This window comes from Neodiprion virginianus, chromosome 4, assembly GCF_021901495.1.
Source record: "Neodiprion virginianus isolate iyNeoVirg1 chromosome 4, iyNeoVirg1.1, whole genome shotgun sequence".
NCBI lineage: Eukaryota > Metazoa > Arthropoda > Insecta > Hymenoptera > Diprionidae > Neodiprion > Neodiprion virginianus.
Genome location: NC_060880.1, coordinates 31,741,488 through 31,760,603, shown reverse-complemented (window position 1 = coordinate 31,760,603; position 19,116 = coordinate 31,741,488). Strand labels below are relative to the sequence as shown.

The 19,116-nt window shown below is 34.8% G+C and overlaps 4 protein-coding genes and 1 long non-coding RNA gene across 7 annotated transcripts; 2 read left to right on the top strand and 3 right to left on the bottom strand.

Moving 5' to 3' along the window:
- Positions 1-714: 714 nt before the first annotated feature.
- On the bottom strand, positions 715-3,126 carry LOC124302719 (ferritin, lower subunit). The gene is made up of 4 exons (XM_046759171.1): positions 2,987-3,126; positions 1,853-1,957; positions 1,358-1,647; positions 715-1,252 (listed from the first exon to the last, which is right to left on the bottom strand). The coding sequence occupies exons 2-4, from the start codon at positions 1,950-1,952 to the stop codon at positions 965-967; spliced, it is 678 nt and encodes a 225-aa protein (XP_046615127.1). The 5' UTR covers positions 1,953-1,957; positions 2,987-3,126; the 3' UTR covers positions 715-964.
- Positions 3,127-3,196: 70 nt separating this feature from the next.
- Positions 3,197-8,346, top strand: LOC124302720 (ferritin subunit-like). The gene is made up of 5 exons (XM_046759172.1): positions 3,197-3,477; positions 6,661-6,779; positions 6,853-7,014; positions 7,115-7,255; positions 7,711-8,346. The coding sequence occupies exons 1-5, from the start codon at positions 3,408-3,410 to the stop codon at positions 7,864-7,866; spliced, it is 648 nt and encodes a 215-aa protein (XP_046615128.1). The 5' UTR covers positions 3,197-3,407; the 3' UTR covers positions 7,867-8,346.
- LOC124302715 (zinc transporter ZIP9) lies at positions 7,843-12,888 on the bottom strand. Its single transcript, XM_046759167.1, has 5 exons — positions 12,593-12,888; positions 12,038-12,167; positions 11,589-11,827; positions 11,218-11,352; positions 7,843-11,149 (listed from the first exon to the last, which is right to left on the bottom strand). The coding sequence occupies exons 1-5, from the start codon at positions 12,686-12,688 to the stop codon at positions 10,898-10,900; spliced, it is 852 nt and encodes a 283-aa protein (XP_046615123.1). The 5' UTR covers positions 12,689-12,888; the 3' UTR covers positions 7,843-10,897.
- LOC124302723 (uncharacterized) lies at positions 11,714-12,174 on the top strand. The gene is made up of 2 exons (XR_006907761.1): positions 11,714-11,855; positions 11,980-12,174. It is a non-coding gene; the product is annotated as an uncharacterized LOC124302723 (long non-coding RNA).
- Positions 12,842-19,024, bottom strand: LOC124302711 (transcriptional repressor protein YY1-like). 3 transcript variants are annotated; one of them, XR_006907758.1, is made up of 4 exons: positions 18,538-19,024; positions 16,244-16,838; positions 13,287-15,880; positions 12,842-13,032 (listed from the first exon to the last, which is right to left on the bottom strand). XR_006907758.1 is itself a non-coding variant. In XM_046759158.1 (3 exons), exons 1-3 carry the CDS (start codon positions 19,022-19,024, stop codon positions 15,766-15,768), a joined length of 1,197 nt encoding a protein of 398 aa, XP_046615114.1. In that variant the 3' UTR covers positions 13,254-15,765. The 3 variants fall into 3 exon arrangements, 2 of the variants coding, with proteins under 2 accessions (XP_046615114.1, XP_046615115.1); XM_046759158.1 differs by lacking the exon at positions 12,842-13,032 and having other exon boundaries at positions 13,254-15,880; XM_046759159.1 differs by lacking the exon at positions 12,842-13,032 and having other exon boundaries at positions 13,254-15,880; positions 16,244-16,799.
- Between the last annotated feature and the right edge of the window lie 92 nt (positions 19,025-19,116).

The following is a 19,116-nucleotide window of genomic DNA, read 5'->3' as shown; positions in this document are numbered from 1 at the left end:
CAACTTATCAATGTACAGAAAATGGACATCCAAATGATAGGGATCACAATGGAAAATTGAATGCTCAGAAAAAGAACACTCATCACCCGAGACATTTGTACAAACAAGATACAGTATATTACAGTTGAACACAGTATTTCAAAATTTTATTAGCCGATGGCGTAAAACTATCATTTTCTTTTTCAATGTGGATGTTTAGTTATGTAGATACCGTAGTAGTTTAATGAAAAATAATTTGGTTCGTCTTTTTTCGTTCAATTGGCGAATTTGAAAGCAAATTAAATAGATTGGGGAAAGGTACGGTATGACACGACCCATGCAATTGAACGAAAATACAGTCATGTACATCTCAAGTTTATTTATACACATGGGTATTATGTGAAATTTTCACAACTGTGAAATTCAGACAACATAATTCAACTTTTTTAATCATTATTTGTAACGGAAGACGAGAAATACGACGTTATCATTTGAAAATGCTCAACTTTATGTACGTATAAGATAAGCAGGCATTTCAAGCCATGAAATCCAATGTAATTACTGGTGAATAATGAATTTAATTTGTAGTAATGAAATTGATACAATAGAATATTTGAATTTGACATCAATGTCAAAATAACTTGTTGTTAGTGGAGCATTGCATTTCATTCAGGCAAGACGTCTGTTTATTTCGATAGTCAAGACAGGTGGTAGAAATAGAGATTTTTGCACTAGTTAAGCTACAAAATTTTATTTTATTTCATTTCATCAGTACCTTTTACAAATATGTGGTGTAAATGTAGTTTGACACAGCTAGTTGCCCTAGTTACTGGGTCAACTACAATCCACTGAAATCAATGTAATGAAGTAAACTGTTTAGTCTATATTACAGAGAACAAAAAGTAAAAAACTAATCTGTATTGTCATCATCGCCATCTAAATATTATAATAAAATAAATTGATGACATTACAATTTTGGAAAAATTTACATGGTTGTCTGCAAATATTCATCGAAAAGGAATACTGCAAGAGATGCATCAGGAGCCGAAAAGAACCGCTTGAGATCATTAACATAACCAGCCAAGGTGTGCACAGTTTTCGCTTGCCGATTGAAGAATCTCTCTTCCAAATAATGAGCAACGGATCCATCTGCCTCAGTATGCTTTGCTGTTTCTGCATGTATTTTCAAAGCTTCGTCTGCCAACTTTTTGTAGTTATCCAAAACATTACTCATACTGTCAAATTCTGACAGATTGTCTTTAATCTGCAAAACCTATTACAAACATAAATATGCAAAATAAAGTATGCCACATTATAACAACTCGTGTAACAGTTATTGAAGTAACAATATCACCTTCGTTGAGAAAAATTCGCTCACCTTTTCGTCATCGTCGCTCCAGAACTTAGCTTCATCATTAAAGTTCATGTTTCCACCACGCTGAGTGATAAAGTTGATGAGATCTTTTGCGTCATCCCATGCTTGATCAGACAACTTTCTATAGAAACCTTTGAATCCATCACGATTACTCATGAAATTCCCAAAGTAACTAGACATCAGCAAGTATTTGAAACTTGCCTCAATCTGAGCATTGGCATATTGTTCGAGCTCACTATGAATTTTATCAAAGTGTCCATATGTGGCATTACAATTCTTCAATGGAACATCACCTGCAAAATAAGTAACAGAAAATATGAATAATATTTATTAACTATATATTAGATAATAATAATAATAATAACGCAAATCGAGTTTCAGCTCATAATTATTTGTCTTTCTTTACCACAACTGTCAAATAATCGTTGTAGTGACTGAAATTTGTATCTCTGTACAAAGTTAGTTTGAATGAAAGTTATTATAAAATAGTAACGTTACTTGAGTGATGACTTTTGCTACATATCTCATTGACATTTCTGTAACAATAAGTTGCTGAAGCAGCCACCATCAAGGTGGAAAGAACCACGAAAACTTTCATATTAGCTGAAAAATGAAACAATAAAATGTTAATCTCACAATCAAAATGTTACTGTTTATGAAATAATTCGAAAAACCCATTAGGCTAACAGCTTCAATCCTAAAACTTCCCACTATTCCAGTTATTTGTTGAAGTAAAAATTTTTGGCGAGAATTGAAGATTGTTATCCTGGTAAAAAAAACTCTACCGATAGCCCAGCCAATTTTTCTGAAAATTTATTTGGTTCTAAGTTAAGTGAAGTCAAACCAGTAGGCCACAAATCATCTTTAAGCTTTAAATAAAACCAATATCACAATTGCGTTGCATGCAATATAGAAAAATATATATATATGGGCTTGTAAATATATAGGTATCCGTATGGACCCTTGCGACATGCTCATACGACATGTGACACAGTCATTCGTTTTTATAGATAAGGCTTCGGTCTATCGTTTCTTCACTTATTATCGAACAATAAATTTGTTACGTACGTATAAATACACAGGAACAGGCATTGATCCAAAAATGACCAGAAATGATTTGCGAGGTTTAGAAACTCGTAGTTACGATATCAAGTAAAGATGTATTTATCAGGGCGCGTACAATAACTTCCCTTTCGCTTCGAGCACAAGGTTGCAAAAAAACTTCTAGGATAACGTAAGATCGATATAAAAAAAAAAATTATAGTTCTAATGAAAGAAATGTCACCATGTTGATGTTCATTCAAATGCTATTAGAAACTATCTTTGTGAAGAAAGAAGACGAAGTATTCAAATGACAAGAAGAAACTAACAGTAGAATATGAACGGCGACCGACCGTTAGTACGCCTCGATTTAAAAGCAACTTGTGACGCCCCTGAAGTTTGGTGATACGTCATGAACTGTAGTATACATGTGTGTGTAAAAATATTCTACTGCGGAATACGAACGGAGGGGCGATTGTGTTGATTGAATGCCGACAATTTTTTATTTTTTTCAACAACGTAATACTCGAACCCGATGAAGGATTAATTGCACGGTACACAACAGTTGGAAATCGCGAGAATGGAACGTACCTTAAAAACCGTGAAGTGCCCAGCTGACAGCGTGAATACTCTCGCTTCGACGCTCTGCTGAACAATGAACACTTTATCGGGGGGAATATTCCTGAAATCGGGTGGTCGTCTCGCATATCAGCGCATGCGCAGTTTTATTGCGCAGCAATTTCTGGAGTGCAAGCCAACAATGACATGCTGAACCATTGTGGATCGCATCGTACCAGTGTACTTTGTTTTTAAGGCGCTGATGGTTGATTCGAGAGTTTAGTTACACATATTATCTGAACAAGCTTTGAAGCCTCCTTCTATGCCAGTGTGTATAAAGGTTGCTTCGAAATAAGGGTACTCTTCGTTTGACAAGCTTCGATCGATTAAGATACTCATATTCTTTGATCTCACCTAACCCACATATCTGCGCACCTTGAGGTACATCGACGCGATGAATTTTATCTACGGATTTCTACTCCTTTTGGGTTGCTTCAGCATCACTCCTGGGGTTTACTCAGTATGTAAGTAAAATTAATTTACCATTTCTTTCTTACCTAAGTAAACGCAGGAAAATTCAAATGATTAGAAAAAATAACCGTGAACGGATTTTTCCGATCCGAGTGAGCGATTTGTCGCCTTGTTCGGCAACGTTTTCGCACGCTTCGTACAGCCCTGAGATGCAGTGTTGCCGCTTGTACCGTATTTGAAGTACTGATATATCCAAGAAGCGAGGCTACTTATTATTGCAGTTTACGTGATTATTTACTGATCATTCACGTTATACGTTCGATCTTGATCCGGTGGGCTAAACATCCTATACTACTCTACTATTTTCTACTTTGTTTATATGCCTAACTTGTGTGCCAACAATAAAATAAGACGATAAAATTAAATTCACCGTATGGCTGGATTAGAAAAATGCGGCGCAGTATTTTGCTACCCGTAAAAATCCAGCATATCACTGTTAGGTCAAATGCCAGACATTGAATAATACGATAACATTATCTCGTTACAGATCATACCGTCCAATTGCAAAATCCCCCCCAATCCCTGCAGTTATCTGCAACTGAAATTAAAACGGTCAATTAACTCCGTATGCTACCATGTCTCATTGTCAGCAATATAATAACAAGGTTGAAAAATACAAGCGAATTATAATAATAATATTTTTTTTTAAACCAAGAGCACTTGTCTGAACTTAATTAATTCATTACCATGCAACAAGAATTTTTGATACTGAATGAAGAGTTTCAAAAGTAATTATAATTAAAAGGATAGTAGTTCAAGTCAGTTTTGCAACATCGTATTCGCATACATGTTCATAAGAAAAAGTTTATGCATGTAAAAACTACTGCATAGAATCTATCATACTTCTCATTAATCTGTGATTATTTTATAACACATTCCAATACCGTAGTAGCCTTACCGCCTTGTTACGGTAGGTTGGACATAACAATTGCCCTTTCTAAACCCAAGATATTGTATGCCTCGAGGACATTGAATTTTGACCTGAATTGTATCCGATTAGTGTCGGTTGAAATATGTATAGCAGTTGAATTACTCAATTCAATTCAAACATCCATGATAAAGTCTATGGTTTAACCAAATAGATTTCATCATTCTATTTTACAGTATTTACATATTAGGAGAATGTAACGGACAGGCACCTCAATAGAAATCAGAGATTTGATAGTGCGCACATGCATTTACTGTAAATGCTTATGCTGATTGGTTATAATTACGAATAATGGTACAGCATATGATGAAGTCAAAATATGTGCCACGTTACATTTGTAATTCTCAAAGGCAGTTTTCACTTGACAATCACATTATAAATCAAAAATAAATCCCAGTGTGTTCAATGCTTGATTATAATATTTTCATTCGGATGACTTGTGGTTTTTAATTGTAGCAAAAAATATTCAGATTCTGTCGGTGAAGTTTTACTTGACGTCACTATGATAAAAATTTTACCGTGAAAGATGTTTCAAGTTTTGCAGAAAATTTTTGGTTTTCGCACTTTATCTTGGTGCAGCTAATTGGACTACAGATTTGTATATATGGTTTTATAAAAACTAAAGATGTATATGTATTCATCCCCGTTGATAATTTGGAATTAAAATAAGGGGAGGAGCTTAGTGAATGACGTTTTTCCCGTGTACAAAATCATTATAATAAATTATTGTTATTCTGGAACCAACTTGACAACAACGCCCACATTGGTCGACAACGGTGTCTGCCCATACATAGATAAGAAAAATATTGATAAGTTTGTTCCACGTGATCTCTTATGAACACATATTGTCCATGGTACAAACTCCACACAGTGAGCAATGCATATAGTCTGCAACACTCCAATTTATAGTTCAACAAGTATTGCCGAATCTTTCGTCATGAATGTGTTAAGTGATAGCAACTGATACTCTAATATTGATTGATCTAACTGTACGACACAAATAGAAGAGAGATACGATCGGATGATTAAATATTAGAGGACAGTTTGAAGTCAATCGTACTTCACATTACTCATTCGTATCATACATCAAATGTATTTCAACATGTTCCAAAAATTCTAAATTATTCATCTTGCTCGTTCATCCAGTATTAGATGAGAAATTAAATTTGCTAAAATAGCAACGTTAGTTAACTATTTGAATGTTTCGTACCATTATTACAGAATCAACAGTCATTACGACACCCCAAAAAAATTCATTGTTGCGCTCTTTGATCAACGAAATCATGGATGTCTAAAGAAAAAAGTATCATTGAGGGTGTAATCTTCCCTATATCTTGTATCAACCTAGAAGCCAGTTCAAAGAGAATTGGTTATTAAAAAAAAAAAAAAAAAAAAAAAAAAAAACGATTATGAAATATCACTCACTTGAACATGTAATTAAAAGCAACTTAGTATCTATATCTTAGAAATTAAATCAAATAATTAAAATCTGTTTTTGAAGTGGCAAATTGTTATTATTATTCTTTTAAAATCTAATCTCATCAAATTGCCTTTTCATCATAATTGCGTCTATAGGTAAACTGAGTTTGGTTTGCATGGAACATATTCATTTACTTATAAGTATATCTATGATACATCCATTATTCTCCCAATTATGAAGATCAAATAATGTTATGTGCAAATGAATGTAATTTACGATTTTGCCTCTCCACTTGAATGAGAAAAAATGTCCTAATGAATATATTTGAATCTAAATAAGAGCAGATTATTATTGATGTTATTAACTATAGGTACATCATTATTGGAAAGATTCAGATATTGAGCAAATCTGTTTCATATTATAACTAAATTCAATTGTCCGGAAATTAATGAAGTGTAAAATGGTAGAGAATTTCCAACAAGAATCATAAGCACACCCTTTCCACGCTTGGAAGATTTCAATTTTTACTATGTTTAATGTTGTTTAAATGTACTCTTTTCTGCTGATTTTTTGTTGGCAACCTTCTACCAACCTCAACCTCATTGGAAACTATTAATGAGTCAACCGCCCATGCTCATAAAGACAAATAAATAACCAAATACAAGATAATGAACTGCAAATATTTGATATCACAAACATGTTGACATGAAACAAGGTCTAGGAATTTGAGCGCTTTTAGGATATGAATTAAAAATGATTAAACCTTCTTGAACAATGGTACATTCATTTAATATTTATTTATTAATCATTTTTCAATTTTACTTTAAGGTTCAATTAACGAAGCACCGATCGATATAAAATGGGTGGATATGGTTGGAACGTGTACGAAAAGACTGAAGGATCAGGTTCAACTGGAAATCTCCGCATCTATGACATATCTTGCTATGGTAAATGAGCCAATTCCATTATTTTATTACATTTAAAACTGCCCACTTATTCTAATCACTTTACTGTTTACAGAGTGCTCACTTTGCTCGCGATAGTATTAGCAGACCTGGATTCAGTAAGTTTTTCTCACATGCCGCGGATGAAGAACGTGAACATGCGATCAAACTTATTGAATATCTGTTAATGCGTGGAGATGTAACCAAGAACTTCCAACAACTACTAACATTCCCGCTGGTACGTTTGTAGTTATTGACAAAATGAATTTTTAAATAATGAAACATAGATTCAATGATAATACAAAAAATCGTTGTTTTGTTCACCCGTTCTATTTTAGCAAGTGTCTTCAATGACATGGGCTGATGGAGCAGCAGCACTTAAAAGTGCTCTCGCAACGGAAGTTGACGTTACAACAAATATTCGAAGTATAATTAAACACTGCGAAAATCCAGGTGCAAATGCTAAGAATGATTATCATGTGAGTATCATATCTTAAATAAAATTGCTATATACTTTTTAATGCTGCTTATTGTGCTAAATCTACTTCAACATTGTTACAAAATGACGTAGTATAGCACATACAACTTCTATCTCTATAAATCGATCTAGAAATTTTCAAGAGACGATGTACAAATTATCAATTAATTATGATAAAGATAGATTATGGATTCTTGCGTAAAAGAATTTATATCATTACTCACAGAACTGCACGTACAAGATAGTGTTGAGAAATATTGAAGGCTGTCATCACAGTCACGGTGCTCATTGTAGACCCCAAGCATATTTTTTTTTGTATCTAGCCTCTGATCTTGGTTGTCATCGCATCTTTTCTAAGAAAATATAATATATACATCGTCGATTTGTAACATATTTAGAATTCTTCTGTAAAACATTTATTTCTGTCAATATAACACTGTATTTTTTCTTTTATAGTTGGTAGATTGGCTTACTGGTGATTTCCTAGATGAGCAATATAAAGGGCAGCGTGATCTCGCTGGAAAATACACAACTCTTCAAAAGATGATGGACACTTATGGTCCTATTGGAGAATTTTTGTTTGATAAGAAACTGCTTAATGGAGAAGTGTAAGACACATGTTTGATGCAAGAGCGAGGAACTGTGTTTGATTTTATTTTTATTACAAATCAGTCATATTCAAAATTGAATCAGAGTGTCAATAATATTCAACCGCGTATATGGTAATGTAGTAACTCTTGGTTTTACCAACACCGTATGTTTAATATGCCATAATTAATTTATGGGATATAATGCAATGCATCGTCAGTACTAAAAATGTACTGGAAGTAAAACATCTCATCAACAACTCACTGGAATAAGCGGAATATAAAATAGCTGTTGGCACTGCCAGAACATACTATAAAAAATATATGAATACGCCCTATATTCTCTGATTTACTATTATTATTTCTGAATATGGCTTAAATAGTATGTGCGCATAGTAGTTTTAAGACAATGTATAAAGTAAAGAGTTTATAGTGTTTGTTATTCGGTAATAATTTTCATAATGTAAATGCTATTGAGTGAATAAACAAATACCGCTCTAACTTATTTCAGACTTAATATGGCTGTGCTTTTTTTTGTTATGATTACTCCTCGAAAAATTTCGACAACTGTTTTTCAAGGCTCATTGTCAACATCCGAGAATCGCTCCAATTTGAAAAGAAAATAATGCAAGATCAGCGGCAGTTGAGTTAATAATTTACAGGTATTTTATTTTAAGTTGATCCAGAAGTGATATCCAACTGATAAGAGCAAACCCTTGGTTGATAAAAATGCATTCATTTTTCAATGTCGTATTTAGAAAATCTTTGATTGCGCGCCGCAAGCACTTCACACACCCATAAGCTTCTGCAGCAGTCACGCGCCGAGAGAGAGTACAGCGTACTACGAGTGGTACAGACAGAGATCAAGAATCGGTCTTTGAATGACCACATTATCATGGTTGGTATGACTAGGTAGGTGTGTCGCCACTAGAGATCAGTGTGGCCAAGCTAAGAAATCTGATATGCATACATATCAGTGTACGAAAACTGTCAACACTGAGCTATCACCTGCTTTCACCCATGCCCTTCATCAAACTTAATGCCGAGTTCGCAAAATTTGGAACAATCGTAACGAGCCCGTCTGTCCCTGATCGTCACAATTTCTGGTATTCAATAATTATTAGATAGCTTTTATTTTATTCCGCTTTCAGGTTTCACTCGTTTACTTATTTGTGTCATTTATGCTATTTTATGATCAAATTATCTTAGGTTAAATGAGGTTAGAAAACATGCGTTAGTAGGACTTGAGATCTAATGCTCCCATTGAACTTCACTATTACACTAAACTAATAGGTATAATAAACCTGGGGTGCACACTAGCCGAGTCAAAAGAAATAGCTCAAATGGGTATCTCTATCTCTATTACATCGCTCAGGGAATACCTAGGTATGTGTATAACTCAAACAGGTATCTCAATATTTACCTATGCCACTCATGATACAACTATGTACTATGTGCTATATCTCTCAGCACACTTTACTACCACGGCAGCTTATGGATGATACGCGCTACAGTAAAAGAAAAAATTCAGTGAATTTTCACTACCGATTTAAGACAACTTGCAATATATTCTTCTTTCTTACTAAAATGTACATACGTCGTGAATACAAGATTTTTTGTTTTGCGAATAGCAGCTAATATTAACTATACAAAACCTTGAATATTTTGGGGATATTGCAAAAAAAAATTAATTTACAAATTCTAGTATTTTAATTGAAACTTCGTTGCTCATTGAATCATATTCTCACCCCACCTATATATACTCTTCCATGTCTCGAAAAATGCAACATACACCACCCAAAGTGAATTACACGAGTATCGTCACATACAAATTTCACGTCACTACTTGGAAAACTTAGATTATTTTATGAATGAAAATGAGAATTTATGTTGAAGTTTATTGTGTGGTCAACATTGACTGGTCTGTGTAGAATTTCTTGAAACATGGAGCTATGCAAACAGACACTGTAATGTTCCCTTTTTTTCTTATTAAAAGGTGAAAAAATATGCATGGAAGTGTAGACGAAGTATGCGCAGCTTTGGACAAATTCACGCTGCGAAGCTTAGAGTTGATGGAAGAAAAAGTGTCTGTGACGCTGCAGATGGAAGAGATATTAAGAGATGGTCACATTGAATTAGCAAAATCCCGATATATTCGTGGTATGGAAAATATTGGAATGTTGCAAGTACCTACTGAAGCAGGCCAGTTTGAATCACTGTTCAAGGTTCAAACAGAACTGGATGAGGAAAGCATTCCACAGTTTGATGTAATTAATAGGAAACATAATGATGAAGGTAAAGAAATTCCAGATCCAATTAAGTGGTTCGGAGTTCTTGTTCCACAAAATCTACGCAATGCACAAAAACGCTTTCAGGCAACTGCGCAGTTGAGTAGTAAGTGCGGTAATATTTGTACAGAAATTATATCTACCACGGAAAAACTAAATGAATTAAAACGCATTAAAAAAAATATATCCAAATAAGATGAAGAGTTTGTACATTTGTACAGACATTACATTGTAAAGTAATAAATAACCCTGATTACACCAATAACCTGAATAACCTGAATATCCAACACCTATTGGTTCCTGCGCTAAACTACTTGAGAGAAATAATAGCTCATCTCAGGAAGTCTACCTATAAGTAAGAAAGTAAAATCGAACCATACAACCAAACATACAAATTAGAATATGTATGCTTCATTATGAATACCGCGCTGTTTTTCATAAAGTATACCTATGTTGATAATCGAAGTAAAAATTTGAACGATGTACGCTACTTAAACTTTGATGGTTCTTAAAATATAGAATAAAAAATTGAGCAATGTGCGTGAATTATGATGTGTGTATGGAATTTCGATGATTCTGCACGATACTGGATGTAATAAATTACAGTACGGTAATGTATTAATTTACACATTGCAACAATAAGTAGTAAACAAATATCCGAACAGTCGTGTGGATTAAAGATAATATATCATTTTTGTAATATGATACAAATAATTTCAAGAAACAAAAATTAAATGGAATCATGCCAATAAGATTGTTAATTTATGGTCAGTGATGGTGTCCGGTTGTAATCAAAGCTGGTAATAATGAGCCAACTACTAGAGCCAATAATTCTTTGGATTTGAGTCCTCCCACTGGGACTGATCCACCCTCTGTAGTTGGTAAATGCGAATGGGTAGAACTTCCTCTCACCATTAATTCTGGCAAAACGTGAACAGTAGCTACATAAAGGAATGTCCCTGCACTGAACAACATTGCTAAGCCTGTCGCGTTAACACTGCTTAAGGTTTCTTTGCCCTCCTAAAAATCAAACAATTGGAACTGTTATTATGATTCACATCAAAACAGAATGTATCAAGTTGGCTTACCTTTCCAATGCCAAAGAAGGTAATTAGAGCAAGACAAGGAGCTGCCAAAGAAAATACTAGCAGATGCTTTCGTATCCTTTTCCTATCCACGCCTTCATGTAATAGAAAAGACACAAGTCCGAAAGCTGCTGGTGCCTGTAAAAGTAATTTTGCTGCAGTACAAGCTTCGTTTCATAAAGTAACAAAAGAGTGCAAGCGAAAATAATTGCAGAACTGAATTATTCTGTTTAAAAAGTAGAGAGGACTACATTAAATCAATAAACAGCATAGAAAGAAAAATAGCACAATCCACCAGTTGTAAGGTTGAAAGAAGGTTTGTTTGAATTTACATCACCTGTGAATATGAAAGCAAATGTAAACAGCATAGATACCTTGTGCAACATAATAGCTAGAAAGACGATCATCTCGACATCAGCTTGTGACGTGGTAGCAGCAGCTCCTAATGCAACACCATCGGCTGCGGAATGAACTACTAGGCCTAATGTAGCCGTAAGGCTTTTTTCTGTAGGTTTACCACCTTCTCCATTATTTCTGGTTGAACACTGATCCACTAATAGCATGAATATAAAACCTAGTACCAGTGTTATACCTATGAGGCTGTGGAGGTCACCTGAAAAAATAAGATGCACAATAATCAAGTAATAATTACCCTATGCCTGGGATAGAAAACACTTGACAATAGCAAATGAATTTTGTTTTATTCTTATACATATATATTTTTTTTTTTTTTTTTGCCTCAACTGAATATATTCCAAATACAAGACGGGGATATAGAAATTTTTGGCCAGTCTGATGCACTCTCGATCTGACGGTGTCTTACCGCTGCCATGCTGATGGGCTTCGTTACCTCCAGCATTGAATAAAGCTCGCACACCTTCTGGAATAATAACAGCTAAAGCTGTTCCGACAAGTAGGCCTGCTCCCAAAACTGAGACAAGCTGTAATTTATCCTGAAATTGATGAAAATAAAAATAATAATAATGTAGTATGCAATAATGAATGTATGAGAATACTTAAAAATAACGCTGAAACTAGCAGGTAACAGTCAACAGGTAATACAGGTGGAAAGGTTCCAGGGGATGACCTAACGATCAATCTTGGCAGGATTACTTAGGGAACCCTTTTCAATGTATGATATTTTATCGTTTGCTCACTCCCTGAAAGCCTTACAGACGTATTATCTGCTAGTTTCAGCATAATTACTTGAAATAAAAATAATCACTGAAGTAATCGATCGATGCTTATATATCCGGACATAAATATTTTGTTTCAGCTGGGCACTAAGTGCAACAGATGTCACAGCGTGAACAGATGACACTTCAAAACGTAAATTATGAAAAGATTACTTAAGCGATTGGAGAGATATTTTACTTACCTCAGATAAGTTGACAACTAGAGGTAAAGATCCGGCCAAATATGAACCGAATAACATTACCAGTGCGAGCATCCAGAGAACCGTACTTTGCTCCATATTTGTACTATTAAAAATTACGTCGATGCCCAATCATACGTTTCGATAATTCCTACCACACCAATATCGAGTTCTATGACTGTTTGCTGATTTATCAAAAGTTATAAATATTGCCACAAGTGTTTTTGCATGCATTTTTTTCTGCTACGTAGCCATATTTGTAATAAATGTAGCACAGAGGGTGACACGCCACTGCAAAACTTTACCGCTCTCTCAACTTGTTCAATCGCCGTTCGCCGTATACACAAAAATACGTCAAAGCACCGACTATATATCCCTGAAGATATTCGTACCTGATTGCCTAGTGTCAATTCATTGAACTGATGAAAACCAATCATTTTCATCTGTGGGCCAGCTTTCATAATGTCGTACGAATTTCAATGATTACGATATTTACACCCGTATTCATGGTCCTTCCTTGAGGAACAAGGATTCCTTGTTTATGAAACGTGAAATGAGAACAAGGAATCCGTGTTCTTCAAGGAAGGACTATGAATACGGGTGTTACTTAACATTTTATCCGAAACTCTGTGCAGAGTGTATAATACACAATTTTCTGCGCGTGTTAATTCAATTTTATCGTTCTCTTTCAATGTACATAATATAACATCTGGTAGACAGCCTACACACACGCACAATTATCGTAACACTTCTGTGGACCCGCCGTATGTTTGCATGCCTTAGCTCGATTCATGTCAAACAAGCGGTAGCAGACTACCCTGTAACTTTCAATGCATCGGGAACACAATCCAAGGGACGTATATACGTGAGTTCAGTACTGACTACCGCAAACGCGTTCATACCTATTTATAGTATTCATAATAGAAATAAAGTTGTTTCGAGTGCTCACTCTCGTTTTAATAAAATTAGATTGAAAAGCATCTGCCACTTTGGCCTTTACCCCATTTCATACTATCAAAACTAGCCCTCATTTATTAATGACTGATTGACAGTGAATATTAAATTTTTAACTCCCACAGGCACGTAGAAATAACTACAAGGATATGATTTAAATCAATTATGTATGTAAAATAAGATCTAAATTGGTACGGTATTTTTTAGCTTTTTGACACCTCTTCTAAGGCTGAGATTGAAAGACAATTAATACTGATATTCAACGGCCAATGTTTCAATCGCATATTCGAGAAGTAATGGGGCATATGATCATGTATGTGCATAAAATTGAACATACATCATTAAAACACTCTTACCTGTTTGATTAGTTATTCAATATGGTACTGCTCAACAATTCCTATGAACAATAACATTTGAATCAATGCACAAAAAATGATACAACACATGTAATACGAATAATAACTAAACACGGACATTATTTTGTATTTACTTTTTCTCATCTCATTTCATATAAATTGACAAACTTAAATATATCATTAAGTTTAATAGTAATAATATTATTACATAGAATAAAATTTATCCTTTCCATCTTTTTAACATGTGTTCTTTTTTAGGTTTTAATTATTTATTGTTAATGATAAAAGTGTTTCGCATCATTATCACTGAGAATAAATGCACAAATCTCTTGACTTCGATAATTAAGATTTAGCTTTATCATCTCAAAAAGAATATTTTCAATTAGTACTGCTATTAGTTTAGACCTTATTTTTCCTTTGTACTGGTGTCTGATCAGTAGGCTAATTTTGGTAGTTCGTTTCTATTTATTGCTAAACGAATTATAGTTAGCAACCAATCCCCAAAAATTAGTAAAACATACCAGCTATTTTTGCATATTTGATACCGTGATGAATCAAAAATATAACACTGAGCATTTGTTTTCTATTATTGATAATTAATCAATTATATTTTGTTTTACCTCAAGAATCACACTAGTTATTCTCAACTGACAAATATATTTCACTCAAATAGCTCAGAATAAACGACTATAAGGATCGTGCATACTAACGAACAAAACAATCAAATTTGCATCAGCATGCTAGTACATGATTGACACAGTGTTTCATCCTATTCTTACAACTGGCAGTAATAAAAACAGGGTGTGTGTACAAAATCACATAAAACTTGACGATATGATTATATAAGTATGCACAATCCACATAATTATCAATCCATTTCCAAAACGTAATATGAAAAAACTTGAGTATATTATACGAATCAGGAAAAACTTTCACATTGTAGTAGACTTAGCATTTAAAAATATTTCATACTGGAATCCACAAAATATTAACTTGATTTTTCTATTTTCAACTTTTCAGCAAGCCTGATCATGTACCTAAAACTCACTGTTCTTATTCATATTGAATACCCCATTTCATCGAACGTGAAAAGATTTTCAATAGAGATATTTTATATAAAAATTAGCATGTGTAATTGTTCAGATCAAGACGACGTTCGTATCTACTTATACTACGTGTAAAATTACATCATCTCAACGTACTCTTTTCCATTACACATGTTTTAATTATAATGAACTAATGATGTATTTCTTTAATTCAAGCTTTTGAACATTTATTCCCAGATCAATGGCACCATGGGACATACGAGATAGATGTAAGCAATCCAGCTATTCTGGCTTGTATAGTCAAATATGTGAAAATATTTATTCATTACATTATTCGTATAAATATAGATATGATTTAATTGAACAAATTTAAACTAAGCAGTCTTTCTGAAAATAGAAAATATTTTACGTTTCAACTTTCGTGAAATTCTCACAGTTTACCAATTTTTCTATAAAGACTGACATTGAATCTGAAAACCTAATTCTGAATAAAAATGTAAACAAACATATTTTACCACGCAAACTATCTTGTATGTCTTTGATAGGTACTCTGGTTCAGCAGTATAATTTAATTGATTTTTTGTGTTTATGGTGCTTCCTTTACTGTGATTATTCTTTATTTTCTTCATTTTAATAATCAATCGTAGCACAGATGTATTTATTGATCAATTGATTCAAACTTTTAAGATAGCTAATAGCTTTAGTACCCTCCTGTCCTCATCACTCGCTGCATCTTGTAAATATGTACACTGTTTGGGTTAATAATTAAAGGCTATGATAATTATAATGGGGTCATTAGGGAATAGGGAATTTAGAGGGGCTAATCAGCATACACGATGAACTGTTGGTTATCTACATCAGCGACTTCCACCTGAACAAATTGTGGTTGCTGTAATTGAATCTGTGATACCTGTCTACCGATAGCATTGCGAGATCTGAAAAATAAAATCAAGATTTAATGGATTTTTTAATAACATTGATTCAGCAACATCTCAATATCAACTACATGCTTTCGGAAATAGATGCACTTCGAACGAAAGTTTTCTACCAATATACGTCTAGCATACAACTGTGTGTCATGACTCTTGTTTGTCTGTTGCATAAATGCTGACAGTCATTTTATTCCAACTAATTTCTACTGGTGATTTGCAATTGCACTATCTTAATGTTATTTGTAATCGCGTTCATAAAATCCAGTAGGATATCACTTGTATTAATTCTGGGTTTACACTACTAAATTTCATACTGTTTTAAGCCAATTTTTCAGTGAAAGATCATTTTCACATAGTTATACTTACTTAGCCTTTGCATGAGTCAGTATGTGAGATTTTAAGTTCGTAGATTGAGCAAATTTTTTGCTACATCCGTCGAAAGGGCAAACGTAAGGTCGATCTCCTGTGTGAATTCTAACATGAGTTCGTAGGTTAAAGTCCAAACTGAAGCGTTTTCCACATCCTTCGAAGGTACATTGAAAAGGCTTTTCCCCAGTGTGGACAAGTTGGTGTCTCTTCAACTTGGAGCTCTCAACAAAGGCCTTCCCGCACTCAGCGCATACATGTACCCTGGGGCCATGGGTGTGAAGGTGTTTGCGCATCGCGCTATTGTCACGAAACATCTTCGTACATCCTTTGTGTGGGCAGGCGATAGTACGTTCGACTCCATCTATGCTGGGCGGCTTGCGTACTTTTAATTTGTGGCCTGGGCGTGCGAATTCTGCCAATTGTTTCGGATCAGAAAGATCAAGACCTGGCATACCGTCAGAAACCGAACTACCAGAGTGGTTGAATTTTGCCACAGACTTGCCAGTCATGTATTCTGTGTAGTCTGGATCGGGCTCTGGGTTGGAACCCTCATCTGGAACATCCACCAGGTGAGACGCTAATAGGACACTCCCTTTAACAACAACAAACAAGCAAACCCAAACAAAAGCTATCGTTCTGTTCAAATTTTTGCGTAAGAAACAAGGGAGATGGCCTGACATCCTTTGCATAATTCTTATGTCATTATAATAACTCAATAAAACTTTGCATACATATCTAGACATCCTGATTCCACAATAATTTTTATTATCATCAAATAGTTATATTTTTTCTATCACAACAGTCAAACGAACAGTTGAAATTCTTTGAAAGCTTACAAATTTCTTTTCTTGTTAGTTCTAATTAGAAATGTGCAGGTGAAATGAGCAAGAAAATTTCACCTATCAATGATTAAAATAAACTTTATGACGCTGAAATTGTACACATCTGCAAATTTAGCACTTTGGCATGGCTTGTCAATGCATTTGATTGCAATGACCCAAAAACTATTTCATTTGTAATAAGGAAAATTGAGGTATTTTCATAAAAATGGGAAACTTTTAGTTAAACAATTAAAATGCTTCTCGATTTTTTGAAATCTAATGTATTACATCAAAGAGCCAAATTGACAATGAAAATGGTTGCCAAGTTATGACTTTTTCTTTCCAAGCAAAAAGTTTGTGTATATTTCAATTACTGACATTGTGGCATCATAATGTAATAAAATTGTTTTGTAGTTATTATAAATTCCAAATAAATGACGAAGAAATAAGGCATGTTATTCTTGACGTTTGAGCATACTTTTATCTGTTTTTGCATACTTGGAACTCAATCAACATATTTGTATCGAATAGATTGCGATACAAAGACAAAATTGGCATGCAAGTAGCAATTGTTACAAGCGATTCCACCTTCCATAGTTTCTCCAGTCCATAAGCAAATAGGATTATTTCCAATTGGCGATTTGATTCTGCATAATTGAATGTAATTTTATAACTAAGTCAGTTTAGGAGAAGCGGAATATTTAAAGTTAAAGACAAAAGCTTGAACGCTGGAAATAATAATGCAGATGTTCGACTACGGAAAACTGATTTGCGTACATGAAGATACAGGCTAGTTTTCGTTTAAGTGTGATTACGAATTCTATGTAAACTTAAGCTTAATTTGGAAATAGTGTGATTCAAATTTAAACCTCTCGGAACGCCAACCCGCAAGGTGTCTTGGGTAAAAGTTAATATGGCTACCAACGTGACGCCCAGTGCACCGCGACATACATGTTAATATAAAATATGTTATTAAGAGGCAAATGAAACTCTATTCCAAATCGAATCTTTGACGCACTAAACATGTAAATGCACGAATCTTAAGACGGAATGTCATCGATACAGTTGAGCATTGTGGGCAGGGGGCATGAGAAAAAAGATTTCACCCGTTTATGGCCTTTGTTCATTTGCCGGATGGCTCCTCCGCCATCATCTCGAAATGGCCGATGCAAGCAAAAGAAGCCATTTTCAAAATATGGCTGCCCCCTGACAGCATAATGGCGTTCCTCCGATCAAAACAAACAACACGGACTGTCAACAAAATCGCCGGTGTTAAAATGTTCGTGAATTTGTCAAGTTTTTTAAATTACACGTGTGGCAGGAACGCGGTATTGATCACAGGAAACCGGAAGTGCGCGACGCGCGTGTGTGCGTCGAAAATTTTCCATGCGTCTGGTCTTTTTTTTACAGGTTCGGGATTATTACTTTCAGAGGATTATTTCAAATGACAGGAATATTCAACAAACTTACCGTCATCGGTTCCCGATGCCCACATCGTAACGGAGAACTCGCCTTCCAGTGTTTTAATCTGCACCTGTTTCTGCTCCCACTTCCTAGCCTTCGTCTCCGTCCCCATGTCTCCAAATATTGTGTGATCCGGGGCTCTAAATCTGGAATTACCGCCCTTACGCGCTTTTTTGGGACCTTTCCTGGAAGGTCCCGGGCTTGATTCAACATAAATATCGTTGTCTGGCACTGGTATTTGATCGTAAACGCTCAGTGGGTCTCCACCAACTATTTCTTCTTGCGTTTGCAATATGATTTCTTCACGCCCTGGCTCAGGCAGAGACTGCAATGCGATCATGGGCTGCCCATCCTCCCCTTCGATCGTCGTTTCTACAGTTTCACAGGGTATTTCCACTGGTATAGTCTCGATTTCGACTTCCTGGATATCTGGTTGAATCTCCACTTCGGTTATTATGTCTGAGGACGCCATATTAATCTCCGCTGACGCCATGTTACTAATCAAAATGGCTGGCTACGGCCGCTCGCAGGGCGGCTCGTCGTATGTCACGTGATCTCCACTCGCTCCCCACTCCCGTCACTTTC

Bases quoted from the DNA above. Each gene is read 5' to 3' on its own strand.
- LOC124302715 (XM_046759167.1), bottom strand. From the start codon at position 12,688: ATGGAGCAAAGTACGGTTCTCTGGATGCTCGCACTGGTAATGTTATTC. The intron at 12,168-12,592 runs GTAAGTAAAATA...CATCAATTTCAG, and splicing joins TAGTTGTCAACTTATCTGAG to GATAAATTACAGCTTGTCTC. The intron at 11,150-11,217 runs GTAAGCCAACTT...TTTGATTTTTAG, and splicing joins CCTTCTTTGGCATTGGAAAG to GAGGGCAAAGAAACCTTAAG.
- LOC124302720 (XM_046759172.1), top strand. From the start codon at position 3,408: ATGAATTTTATCTACGGATTTCTACTCCTTTTGGGTTGCTTCAGCATC. The intron at 3,478-6,660 runs GTAAGTAAAATT...TTTTACTTTAAG, and splicing joins TCCTGGGGTTTACTCAGTAT to GTTCAATTAACGAAGCACCG. The intron at 7,015-7,114 runs GTACGTTTGTAG...GTTCTATTTTAG, and splicing joins AACTACTAACATTCCCGCTG to CAAGTGTCTTCAATGACATG.
- LOC124302711 (XM_046759158.1), bottom strand. From the start codon at position 19,024: ATGGCGTCAGCGGAGATTAATATGGCGTCCTCAGACATAATAACCGAA. The intron at 16,839-18,537 runs GTAAGTTTGTTG...TTGTTGTTAAAG, and splicing joins GGCATCGGGAACCGATGACG to GGAGTGTCCTATTAGCGTCT. The intron at 15,881-16,243 runs GTAAGTATAACT...TTTATTTTTCAG, and splicing joins CTGACTCATGCAAAGGCTAA to ATCTCGCAATGCTATCGGTA.
- LOC124302719 (XM_046759171.1), bottom strand. From the start codon at position 1,952: ATGAAAGTTTTCGTGGTTCTTTCCACCTTGATGGTGGCTGCTTCAGCA. The intron at 1,648-1,852 runs GTAACGTTACTA...CTTATTTTGCAG, and splicing joins TAGCAAAAGTCATCACTCAA to GTGATGTTCCATTGAAGAAT. The intron at 1,253-1,357 runs GTGAGCGAATTT...TGTTTGTAATAG, and splicing joins GGAGCGACGATGACGAAAAG to GTTTTGCAGATTAAAGACAA.